Below are 12,872 nucleotides of genomic sequence, written 5' to 3' on the forward strand. Positions count from 1 at the left end.
TGGCTGCTGCAGGGAGCTGGGGGCTTGTCTTCTAGGTGATTCTGCCATGTGACCTAGGGCAGTGGTCGGCAAACTGCGGCTCGCGAGCCACATGGGGCTCTTTGGCCCCTTGAGTGTGGCTCTTCCACAAAATACCGAATTCTGCGCATGGGCCACGAAGTTTCAGTCGCACTGTATGTGCGCGCCCGCACGTGGTATTTTGTGGAAGAGCCACACTCAAGGGGCCAAAGAGCTGCATGTGGCTCGCGAGCCACAGTTTGCCGACCACTGACCTAGGGCAAGTCCTTGCCCCTCTCTGGGGCTGTTTCTCATTGCTTAAAGGGAGGAATAAAACAAGACTTAGTTTGTGTATAATTCTGAGCAAAGGTGAGTTTTCCTGGCTACAGGACCAGAACATATGTCTGATTCTCATAGGTGCCCATGATTCAGCAGAGTTTAAGACCAGGGACTTGATTCCATTTTCATTTTTAAGACAACTTCCAATTGCAGTGGGTCCTCCAGCCTGGATCAAGTGTTTCTGAAACTACACACTGTTGTTTCCCAGGGGCCGAGAGCCACAAAAGGCTGGGGGGACGACCAGGCTCAAGTCTGCTCTAAGTGTGGTACAGACACCTGACCTGGAGGGCAGAGCAAAGTCCAGTGGGGCCCTGTTTGTGCCTCTGACCCAGACCTCTACAGATTTCAGGACTTCGCAGTCACCTGCCAGGGCAGTGCCAGGGCTGGAGAGGTGCTTGCCTCTGCCCAAATCCAGTCCCTGGAGTTCACCCTACCCGACTTTGGCCAGAGAATGGAGGTCATTGAGTATAGTAGCCACAGAGGTTATGGTTCCAGCAGGAAGGTCTAGGTTGACTCGCCCAGAGTACTTTGCTCTGTGGATGAAGGGGACCCCTGAATTTCTGGAACACAGTATATCCTTTCGACATTTCAGCATAGCTTGTTGAAGACTTCAAGAGGCTGTGCAGTACTTAGCTTTGTCTGTTTCCCAAACATGACAATCCCCTCCTTTTTAGAAATTGATTTCAGAGAGTAAGGGGGAGAGAAACATCAGTGATGAGAGAATCATTGATCAGCTGCCTCCTGCAGATCGAGCTCACAGCCTAGCTAGGCATGTGCCCTTGACTGGAATTGAACCTGGAACCCTTCAGTCTGTAGGCTGATGCTCTATCCACTGAGCCAAACCAGCTAGCCCATCCCCACCCCCTTTTTTTTGAGAAAGCCAGTAGTGGTTCCCAAGGCTGTGTTTGGAAAATTGTGCTCTAGAGTGAAGGGTAGGGTAGAAGGACTGTGGAGTCCTATGTTCTGTGATATCCCTGGGCTCCAGTGTACTGTGGTCATTTTCAATCTTGGAGAGGCCTTGATCTGGATGAGACAACTTAAGGGGCCGGTTTTATCACATACTGGGCCCAGTGATGATAACTCCAAGGGACCATCCTGTGTGTCCAACAGGAAATTGGATAGATAAGTACAGTTTGTCTAGTTGTCACTTTCCAATGGATGCCCATGAGGACAATAAAAAGGACTGTGTGGACTGTAGGTGAGGTGGGGGCAGAGGTCCTGGACAGACACCTAGTTTGTTCATCAGTCAACTGGCCTGGTGGATTTGCTCTGGCCTCACTGCTGAAAGATTCTGTATGAGTAGGTAAGTAGGATCCTTCTGTACCCAGCTGGTCTCCAGGACCCTGCTTCTGCCCCAAGCAGGTCAGTTTGCCAACTTGAGGGCAGAAATCCAGGTCCAGGTCCAGTTACTAGCTTTGTGACCCATTAAATTTCTTGACCTCTCTGTGAAAGGATCCCACTCCAGTATTGTTGGGAATATCAAGAAGGTAACTGAACCACAGAAAGGGCAATATCACAGCCAAGGTAAGGTAGACAGCTTTATTTTCTAGGTCCTTGTAACTATTGGTCATGTTAGCATGTAGAACATCAATGAAGAAACAAACTGCTCAACAGAATGAAACATGGAGTAGGCACTGCCCACCGAATTCAACAGAGGCCCTCTTGCCCCCTAACACAATCCATTTAAGATAAACTGCTTTTAGCTGTCATCCTCTCCCCCCTCACAGGGAGGGGGAAGTCTGCATGATTGGTTAGGATGGCAGGTTATAGGGGTAGAGCAGAGATTCAATCCCAGAAGGTAATTCCTAAGTCTGCTTTCCATGGCCCCTGGACCCCCTGAAGAAAGGGACAGGTCAGGCCAGCTGGGGGTCCAGGGCAGTGTGGGCACCATGGCCCAGTGAAATGCACATGGTCCAGGAACCAGTCAGCCAAGGTTGGAGGAGCCAGAGTGGACTCTGCCTCTCCCAAAGGGGGTCCTGGTCCCCCGCTTCATTCTGCAGGCTGTGCTTCTCTCAGAAGAGGTTGCGGCCACTGGGCCCAGCGGGGGTTAGCAGTACACCTGGAGCAGGGGTGCCCCTGAGGAGTCTGTGTCGGTGCCCTGGAAGGATGAGTCGTGGCTGGCTGGGTATCCTGAGGATGAGGAGAGGAGGAAACAGACTGAGGGGAGGAAGCTCATCCAGGTCCCAGGGGCAGGGAGAAACCCCCTGAGAAGCAGCAGAATGGACTTAAGCCTGGGTTAGTCTGATCCTGGCTGGGCGACCCACTCAGCTTCTTAAGCTTTGAGCCCCAACCTTCCTCTGCAAAAGGGTAACCACCCCACTCCCAAGAGCTTGTGAAGGCCTAGAAGACAGCAGCAGAAATCACAGAGTGCCCTCAGCACCAGGCTGGATGGCCTTCTGCTCTCCACTTTCTTCCCCAGTGCCTGGAGCTTAGAGGCTGGGGTCCCATCACTTCCAGCTTGCCTGTTCTGGGAACCATCCTCCTGCTGCTTCAGGGGCAGGCCCCTGAATCTCTCCCAAGTGAACCCTTTAAGCTAGCTTGTAGGACTGGGATGGCATCTGTGGCTTCTCAGGCTTCTCGTCCCTTTCTGATCCCATCCTCACCCACCCCAGGAGGAAGCTGGGAGAGGGACATGTGGGGGCTCCTAGGGCGCTCCCCTCTCCTCAACACACTCCTCATCAGGTCAGGACCAAACCTGGGGCTCCAAAAGGCCTCAGCTTCCTGGCGATGGCATCTGCAGTCGTCTCCTGGGAGATCTGCACAGTGAGTTCTAGAAAGGGAACATGAGGGGGGCAGTGGTCATTATCACAAGTTTTCAACTTCAGTTCCCACTTTTGCCCCCAGCACAATGGGGCCAATTCACCGTGTGTGTGTGTGTGTGTGTGTGTGTGTGGAATTTTTAAAAATTGATTTCAGAGAGGAAAGGAAAGGGAGAGATAGAAACATCAATGATGAGAGAGAATCATTGATCAGCTGCCTCCTGCATGCCCCACAATGGGGATCTAGCCCACAACCTGGGCATGTGCCTTGACCGAGAATCGAACCATGTCTTGGTTCATAAGTTGATGCTCAACCACTGAGCTACTCTAGCCAGACTAGAGAAACTGTTTAAAACAAAGACAGAAAATGTGTGTTTGTGCATGTGCTCATGGGTACGCACAGTGGTGGGTGTATTGGTTAGGCCTGGACAGGTCAGAGTCCAAATTCATAAGGGTTCCTGAGTCTTGTTAACCCTGCAAGACCTGGAAGCTACTCTGACCGTTGGTAGCAAGGGATAGAAGGAGCGTGTTAGGGGATGCAGACGAGTTGAGAAAAAGGAGGAAGAGGAGGAGGAAGAGCAGGGATTGGTTGAGGGGTGGACCCATAGTGGCCAAAGACCCCAGTGTTGCCCTCCCTTGGCCAGAACCTCCTCCATTCTGCCCTTCAGCCCTAGGGGACCCCACATACCATCCTGGCTGAGCCCAGAGCCCACCATGGTCTCATGGCCACTGTCAGGAGCCATGGCAGCAGGGGCAGCAGCCCGGGTTGAGCGCCCCTCTGTGGTCTGCGGGCGGGTACGGCTCTTTCGGGTACTGATGCGAATGATGCCGCGTACCAGGCGACCCTCAGCATCCTGCTCATCCAGGTGGTAATCCTGGGTGATGCTGTTGATAAGGTCTGAGATCTTACTGGTCTTCTCCAGGAACACAGTGTCTGACGTGCACTTGGCCAGCTCGTCGATCTGGTGTACACTGAACAACTCTGTCAGCTTCTTGAAGATAAGCACATCGATCTCTCGGCTCGACAGGGAGCCACTGCCTATCTCAGGTAGGTCCAGGTCCGACTCATGGAAAGAGTAGTACTCCTCAGAGCCCCGGGGGCTGCTGGCAAAGGTGCTCGGCAGGCTGTGCCGCATGGGTGGGGGTTCGGTCAGTGGCTCCTTGCAGCAGGAGTCCGCATCAGGGGCCGGGGCAGTGTTACTGCGATAGGGGTATACAGGGATGCCTTTGAGCTTGACATCAGGGTAGCTGAAGCTGCTACCCATGGTTGACTTGAGCCGCTGGCCATCCCGCCGGCTGGGGGGTGCACGGTCGGGACTGGGCGGCACTCCATTGTGCTCCTTGGCCCAGTTGGCTTCGGCAGCCCCATCAGGGGAGTCCCCGGTGGACAAACAAGGGCTGCAGCCCCGTACACAGGCTCCACAGCGCTGGAGGCAATCCCGGCAGCGGCGGAAGCAGAAGGCAGCCAGGCACCAGTCCCACACCCAAGGTCGCCAAAGCAGGCAGCATGCTGGGGGCTCAGCAGCAGGCTCAGCAGAGCCAGAGATGAAGGTAAGGCTCTCGGGCCCATGGTGGCCAGGATCCTTGGGGTCTGGCCTCCTAGTGCGGCGGCTTGGTGGGGGCTGAGATGGCTCATCATAGGTCTCCAAACATAGCTCTGTTGGCCGCTCCCAGGGTCCCAAGCGTGGGGGCCCAGATGATGGGCGGGGGTGTCCAGGGCGGGGCATGGCTCATTACATGGTTTGCTGTAGCCAGACACCTGTGGGGAGAGACCAGGAAGGAGTCAGGATCAGAGATGAGGGGCAAGCTCCTGCGCTGATGTGAGGAGCTTTAGATTTCTGGTTTCTGAGAGGCCTGTGATGTGGACAGACCCAAGTGTGCCTACAGACCCTCTAGTGTTCCCTTCCTCCCCAAGAAGCAAGTTCTCTCTCTGGTCTAACCTACATGTCCAAATCTCCTGGGACTTCAAATCCATTAGAATGACTACAACTGGGGGGAAAAACACACACACACACACACACAAACAATAAAACAGAAAGTGACAAGCATTGGAGAGAATGTAGAGAAATTAGATTCATTCATTCACTCAATTAACAAATATTGTGCATTGCTGATGGGAATGCAGAATAACGCAGCTGCTGTGGAAAAGTCTGGTGGTCCCTAAAAAAAGTAAACATAGAATTATGATATGATCCAGCAATTCCACTTCTGGGTATATACAAAAGGACTGAAAACAGGAACTTAAACATATATGTATACACAAATGTTCACAGCAGCATTGTTCACAATAAGCAAAAGTTTGAAACAACCCAAAGGTCCCTTGATGGACGAATGAATAAAATAAAACGTGATGTACACACACAATGAAATATTGTTCAGCTCTGAAAAGGAATGAAATTTTGATACATGCTACAATACAAATGAACCTCGAGACATTGTGCTAAGTGAAATAAACCTGACATAACAGAACAAATATGAAATATCTAAAATAGTAACATAGTGACAGAAAGGAGAATGGTGGCTGCCAGGGACTGGGGGCATGGGAAATGGGGAGTTAGTGTTTAATGGGTAGAGTTTCAGTTTGGGAAGATGAAAAAGTTCTGGAGATGGATGGTGGTGATGGTTACACAACATTATGACTGTGTTTAATGCCACAGGAATCTATATAATAAAAGCCTAAGCGGCCGTTATGGCAGAATGACCAGAACAACAGGTTGATGTGCACTGACCACCAGGGGGCAGATGCTCAATGCAGGAGTTGCCCCCTGGTGGTGAGTGCACTCCCACAAACAGTGCTGCTCAGCCTGAAGCTGGGCTCACAGCTGGCGAGCGCAGTGGTGGTGGCGGAGCCTCTCCCACCTCTGAGGCAGCACTAAGGAGCAGCGAGCAGGTGGGCAGTAAGAAGCGAGGGGTCCCGGACATCCCCCAAGGGCTCCCGGACTACGAGAGAGTGCAGGCCAGGCTGAGGGGACGCCCCCCCCTCCACCCCAGTGCATGAATTTTATGCACCAGGCCTCTAGTACAGTGATGGCGAACCTTTTGAGCTCGGCGTGTCAGCATTTTGAAAAACCCTAACTTAACTCTGGTGCCGTGTCACATAGAAATTTTTTGATCTTTGCAACCATAGTAAAACAAAGACTTATATTTTTGATATTTATTTTATACATTTAAATGCCATTTAACAAAGAAAAATCAACCAAAAAAATGAGTTTGCATGTCACCTCTGACTCGCGTGTCATAGGTTCGCCATTCACTGCTCTAGTATATGATAAAGATTTTTTAAAATGTTAAAATGCAGGAAAAAAAGGGAAAACATAACAAAAAGAAGCAAACAAACAAACAAAACACACACACTAAAAAAAAAAAAAGGTAAATTTTATGTTATGGATATTTTACCAGATAAAAAGAATAATTTCCTGAGATCTTGTTGTCTGGGGAATGGCCTCCTCAGTTTATTCCCACTGTTGGTAAGCCCACCCAGCACAGCCTCTGAGGTTGCTCAACAAATGCCTCTCCATGTGACTTGCTACAGAACCTGATCATTACCATCTTCTCAATCTTACTCTCTTCCTTCAAATCAGAGGTGGGAATATAACAAGTATGCCATCAATATTTTAGTCTGGCTCATATTTGCTCTTCTAGAAACATTTAACACCAAGCAGTTTTGCTTCCTTTGATTAGACAAGGAAGCCGAGCCACAAAATACATCTTTCCCTTCATGACTTGGTTGCTATGACAAGCTCAGAGCTGATTCACTCATTTCATAAATACTGAGCCTGGCCCTTTTAGGAACTGTAGAACCAAAGATGAATGAACTTTAGACCCTGTTCTTATAATTTACACATGGTTTTGTAACATGTAGTTTATTATTGTGTGGTTGTTGTTGTTTTTTATTTTTTTTGGCGGGGCGGGGGGGGGAGTATGTAGTTTAGATGAGGCATTATGGGAGTAAATAACTCTGCTGGAGGGATTCAGGGAAACATTATGTACTGATATATTTGGGAGAGTCCTTGATCACATGTAGGGGTTTGCAGGACAGTAATTTCCCTTAGCCTGGATTTTCTAAAATATTGGTCCCTTATCTTTTTAACCCTGATTTAATGGCACTAGGGATTCTATAACTGGTGATGTGGGAGAAGAACTAGGTATCTGGATACCTGTGTTCTAGTCCTAGTTCTGGCTCTAATAAAACAATGCGCTTTAGGCAAATCAATACCATCTCCCTAAACAAAACTACCATCATCTCTCACCCAGATACTTTCAAGACCCCCCACATTCTGGCCACCTCCATTCCTTTCTACTTACTGCAGCTAGTGAGAACTTAAAAACCCACAAATCTGGAGAAACTTGGCAAATATCACTTTAATCAAATGATCAAAGTTAATATCACCAATAATGGGATGTACTGACATGTGCTTCTTGATACTACACACTAAGGATACAGAATCAGTTATGAAGTATTCCTGCCAAAAATAATCATGAGGAAACAGCAGACAAGCCCAAGTTGAAGGACATGACAATTAAGCACAATGTGTGATCCTGGATTGGAACCTGGATCAAGAGGAAAAATTGGAAATTGGATAATGTGGATAACTGGTGAAATTTAAAAGTTGGCTGTATATTATTTAATAGTATTGTGTCAATGTTAAAAGATATGTCAGTGTTAAATAGATTCCCTGAATCTATAGTTACATAAGATAATGTTCTTATTCTTAGGAAAGATATACTGAAGTATTTAGGGATAAAGGAGCATGATGTCTGGAACATCTCAAAAGGTTTCCCCTAAAAACAGAGAAAGAAAAGGAGGGAGGGGTTGTTAGCCATAGTGACTGGGGAAGATACAGGAGTTCCTTAACTATTCCTACAACTCTTCAACCTACTCTGCTGTCCCTACTCAGCACTCCAAGAACTCTCCAGAACCCCACATCTCTCTCCCCACAGCCTTCTGCTGGGCTGTCAGCTGAGTTGGCCTTGAACCCATTGTTTGAAGATAAGCCTATATTAGAACCTGAGGGACAGGGACCGTGTCTAATTCCTTTCTGCCTCAGTGTCTGAAACAGTTTTGGGCACAGTAAGTGCATTTTGTGTGACCTCAGGGTAGAACAAGGACCACTGGGTGGAAATCGAAAGGACTTGGGCTCTAGACTGATCAGAATGGAGGTGGCAGTGTCTGGATGGGTGTGTGTGTGAAATCCCCTCTCCAAAATGTACAAACTGAAATTGTAATAGTCCCTCACAGCCCAGAGAGGCAATGCAAATGGTTAAAACTTTTGCCTTGGCTTGAACAATGTGGGGGTGGGGGTGGATTCATTCATTCACTCAATTAACAAATATTAACTGAGGTCCTACTGTGTTAGACACTGTTCTAAATTCTGTGGACACTGATAAAACAGACAAAATTTCCTACCTCAGGAGTTTGCATTCTAGTGATTTAATTATTGATGGCTTACATGGTCCTAAGTCAGTGGTTCTCAACCTGTGGGTCGCGACCCCTTTGGGGGTCGCCTAAGACCATTGGAAAACACATATATAATTACATATTGTTTTTGTGATTAATCACTATACTTTAATTAGTTCAATTTGTAACAATGAAAATACATTCTGCATATCAGATATTTGCGTTACGATTCATTATAGTAGCAGAATTACAGTTATGAAGTAGCAACGAAAATAATTTTATGGTTGGGGGTCGCCACAACATGAGGAACTGTATTAAAGGGTCGCGGCATTAGGAAAGTTGAGAACCACTGTTCTAAGTGTTTAAATATATCAAACTAATTATCACAACCCTACTTGTAGATATTATTATTGTTGTTGTTATTACTATACTGAGGCACAGAGAGGCTAAATAAGTTGTCCAAAGCCATTTGTACCCAACCTGCCTGATCCATACTCTCATTCACCACTGCATCACATCTATTACTTGGGAGAAAGGGGGCAGTCAAGTGTCCAGCTGCCAGCTCCATTAGACAAGCCTGTGCCTGAGGAGCGTCCACAGAGGGAGCCTGACTCTTTCAGGCTCAGACCTTGGATGAGGAGAGGGTGAATGTACGAACACTGTTTCAACCACATTGAACTCTGGGGTACCTGGGGTTTATAAGAACAAGAGGTGACTGATGACAATCTGGGTCACTATCTCTTCCACCTCTGAGGCTTTAGGATTTGCCACTAATCATTAAATTCATCCAACAAATTTTTACTGAGCACTTACTATGGGCCCAGCGCTGTGGTAAATGCTGGGAAACAGCAGGGAATGGGCCAGAAACAGGCTTCAACCCAAGAGGATTACATCACAAATGAGCCTAATTTAACATTCACAATTGCCCTGTAAATATTGTATTTCCACTTTACAGATGAGGAGTCTGAAGCCCAGAGAGCTGAGGTGACTTGTCCAGAGATACCTAGCTGGAAAAAGATAGAGCTGGATTTGTACTGTGGTCCACCAGACTCCAGAGCCCCTGTGCTTTGCTCTGTGCCACACATCTCGAATGGGAGTGGGATGGAGGGAAGGGGAGCAAAATCTGAGGTAAAGACAATGACTGGTGTCCCCCCCCCCCCCCCGCCCCAACCCTTCTGAAGTCAAGTTCAGCCCATTTCATCTAGGCTCTATTATCCCCTCAATGCTGCTGCCCCCACCTCCAAATCCTAGGAACACTTGTCATTTGATTTTGTGAGGGGAGAGCCCCTGCTTCTGTAGAAGTCCAGCACAAGATCTAGGCTGTTTCCTCATCTTTTTATTATTATTGATTGATTGATTTTATTTTTTTAAATGTATTTTATTGATATTTTACAGAGAGGAAGGGAGATGGAGAAGGATAGAGAGTTAGAAACATCGATCAGCTGCCTCCTGCACACCCCCTACTAGGGATGTGCCCGCAACCAAGTTACATGCCCTTGACTGGAATCGAACCCGCGACCCTTCAGTCCACAGGCCGACGCTCTATCCACTGAGCAAAACCGGCCAGGGCTATTGCTTGATTTTAGAGAGAGGAAGAGGTAGCGAGAGAGAGGAAAAACGATTTGAGAAACATCGATGTTGTTGCACTTATGCATTCATTGATTGCTTGTATGTGCCATGACCGGGGATCGAACCCAACAACCTTGGCATATCCGCAGGACACTCTAACCAACTGGCCAGCAGTTTCCTCATCTTTAACGGGCAAGATGAGTATCTTCAAGCACCAGGTGAGGTTTAAATGAGATACTGCATGCAGGGGCTTTAGCACCTGGGTCCCTGGGAGCCCCAGGGCACTGCAGAGATTTCCTCAGGGTCAGAGGCTCCCAGACCCACCCTCCCCACACTTCTTATTGATGCGCTTCCCCACCTCCTTAGTCCTGGGAACATACACACTCCGGGTCTGTCTCCCTACCGACTCCTTCCTCCCAAGGTCCCAGGACAGGCGTGCGCAGCCAAGTCTTGCACACCAGGCCGGGAGGGACACCCAATCCTACTCAGGAAACAGCCGTCGGTTCTCGCGCCCGGCGTCCCTGCACCTTGGGTCTCCCGCTCCAAAGGCTCAGCCGGCGACGCCCGCATCCGCGAGCACCTGGTCCCGAGCGAGGGAGAACCAGACCCCGACGCTGCCCCTCGAACTATCGCAGCCCCTACATCAGCAGTGCCCTGGGGGCGAGCACCACCCCCTCCAGCTGCAGAGGCCTCCGCCCGGCGGACCCAGCCTCCCTCCGCCCTGACACTTCCTCAGGGTGTGTACGCCCCGGCCCCAAGCCAGCGCAGCCCTAAGGGCGAGTACGCCCCCGGGTCCCACTCAGCCGTCCGGGCCCAGGGTTCTGCTCAGGCCGCTCCCCGGCCCGGCCCGCGCACCCCGGAAGTGGGAGGGTGGTCCCCGAGAACCCGGCCCGGGACCCTCCCCGGCCCGCGCGCAGCCTCCGAGGTCCCTACACACTGGTGCCTCCCCGGTTCGCGCCCCCTCGGGCCCGCGCGGGGCTTACCTGTCCCGCCAGGTGAGCGCCTCCGGCTCGGCCCCTTCCCCCGCCCCCTTCCACCCCCCCACCCGCCGCTCACCTGGGGTGCAGGTAAGCGTCTCGCGGGAGCGCTGCACGGGCCGCCGCTGGGGACACACTTCCTGCCTCCGCGAAGCGCCGCCGCCGCAGCTGCTCACCTGGGCCAAGGCCCCGCCCCGGGCACTAGGCTGGCACCGAGGCCGGGCTTGGGCGCTGAGCCTGCGGACTCTGAGAGCTGTGCTCCGCCTAGTCCGGTAAGTGAGGCCTAGGGGCAGAGTGGACAGACGCTGGGGCCCATTCTTCTCTGCTGTGGGAGGCGGTCCTAGCATCTCTGAGTCCCAGCATTGCCTGCCGGGCCTTACAAGCTCAGTCCAGCCCAGCCCAGCCCAGCGGCTCGGTGGTTGAGTGTGGACCTATGAGCCAGGAGATCAGGGTTGATTCCTGGTCAGGGCACATTCCTGGGTTGCAGGCTCGACCCCCAGTGGGGGACGTGCAGGAGACAGCCAATCAATGATTCTCTCATTGATGTTTCTATCTCTCCCTCTCGGAAATCAATAAAAAAAAAAAATAATAATAATATATATATATACTTTTTTTTTCTGAACCCAGAAAAAGACAGATGCTCATATATTATTAGCTACAACTGTGCCAGGCTCCATTTTAAGTGCTTCTCATGTTTTATTTTTTTCCAACTTATATGCACTATTATTAAAACTCACTTTTCAGGTGAGAAACAGGCAGGTTAAATGCATCTAAGATCACACTGACAGTTAAATGGCAGAGACTCAGGATTTGAACATTCTGGCTCCTGAGAATACATGATTCACAGTAACTGCCCTCTGAAGTAATTCCAATATTACCATACTAGATCCCCACCCAATTTTCTGGAAGCAAATAGTGACCCACTTATTCTCATAGCACCCAGTTTTATGTGCAGAATAACATATATCTATGTCACTAGAACTGTTAGGTGGCATGTTCACTCTTAATGGAGTTGTGCTAGAACTACCTGCTTACTGTTAATCTAGAAGTTACTAGAGCAATCACAGCTCCAAAAACTTTAAAACTACACCCCTCCTAAGCTTGTTAATATTAATAATTTACTTATGAGACCAGTGTTTCTGATCTTTTCCCCTCCAAGACCTAGCAATTATCATTTTATGTGCCTCAGGCATGAAACATCTCTGGCCACCGACACAGGCATCAAGCTAGGATGAACTAAGGACTGTACATCTGCTTTGCCCCTGACTGATATAAGAGCAATACCATCAATCAGGTGTCTCCTTGCCCATTGCCAGGGGGTAAAAAATATATTTTTTAAAAAGATCTAAAAATGATGAAAAAGCAATATGGCTGGATCATGGTGATATAATATTGAGTGAAAAAAATGCAAGTCCCAAAAGAGTGCATACAGAATGGTATTCTTTTTATAAAGTTCAAATACAACTAAACTATTATGTTTAGATATAATTTTGGGTTGAATCATATGAAATCACTGTTTTTGATATGTTTTGACCTAAAAAAAAAAAGACAAATTCTTAAGGGTAAGCGTAACTTATATATGAAAAAACTATTAAAGAAAAACAAGAGAGGCCTGGCCACCAGTGTGGCTCAGTTGATTGAGTGTTGTCTCATGCACCGAAAGGTTGCCAGTTTGATTCCTGGTCAGGGCGCATGCCCAGGTTTTGGGTTTGATCCATGGTCAGGCTGTGTATGGGAGGCAGCTAATTGATGTTTCTCTCACATCGATGTTTCTCTCTCTCTCTCTTTCCCCCTCCCTCCCTTTCCATCTCCCTCCCTGCTTCCCTCCTTTCT

The 12,872-nt window shown here is 49.1% G+C and overlaps 1 protein-coding gene and 1 pseudogene across 2 annotated transcripts; both read right to left on the reverse strand.

Annotated features, from left to right (window-relative positions):
* Positions 1–1,861: 1,861 nt before the first annotated feature.
* Positions 1,862–11,259, reverse strand: KDF1 (keratinocyte differentiation factor 1). Of its 2 annotated transcripts, none has more exons than XM_036349437.1 (4): positions 11,119–11,259; positions 3,784–4,854; positions 3,032–3,106; positions 1,862–2,466 (listed from the first exon to the last, which is right to left on the reverse strand). In XM_036349437.1, the coding sequence occupies exons 2-4, from the start codon at positions 4,820–4,822 to the stop codon at positions 2,384–2,386; spliced, it is 1,197 nt and encodes a 398-aa protein (XP_036205330.1). In that variant the 5' UTR covers positions 4,823–4,854; positions 11,119–11,259; the 3' UTR covers positions 1,862–2,383. The 2 variants fall into 2 exon arrangements, with proteins under 2 accessions (XP_036205330.1, XP_036205329.1); XM_036349436.1 differs by lacking the exon at positions 11,119–11,259 and adding an exon at positions 11,046–11,104.
* A 956-nt stretch (positions 11,260–12,215) lies between these two features.
* On the reverse strand, positions 12,216–12,360 carry LOC118678030 (annotated as a pseudogene).
* Positions 12,361–12,872: the final 512 nt, after the last annotated feature.

The sequence above is a fragment of the Myotis myotis genome, unplaced genomic scaffold (genome assembly GCF_014108235.1).
Source record: "Myotis myotis isolate mMyoMyo1 unplaced genomic scaffold, mMyoMyo1.p scaffold_m19_p_2, whole genome shotgun sequence".
NCBI classification, from domain to species: Eukaryota; Metazoa; Chordata; class Mammalia; order Chiroptera; family Vespertilionidae; genus Myotis; species Myotis myotis.

Bases quoted from the DNA above. Each gene is read 5' to 3' on its own strand.
- KDF1 (XM_036349437.1), bottom strand. From the start codon at position 4,822: ATGCCCCGCCCTGGACACCCCCGCCCATCATCTGGGCCCCCACGCTTG. The intron at 3,107-3,783 runs GTATGTGGGGTC...TTCCCTTTCTAG, and splicing joins CTCTGGGCTCAGCCAGGATG to AACTCACTGTGCAGATCTCC. The intron at 2,467-3,031 runs GTTTGGTCCTGA...CCTCATCCTCAG, and splicing joins GAGGCCTTTTGGAGCCCCAG to GATACCCAGCCAGCCACGAC.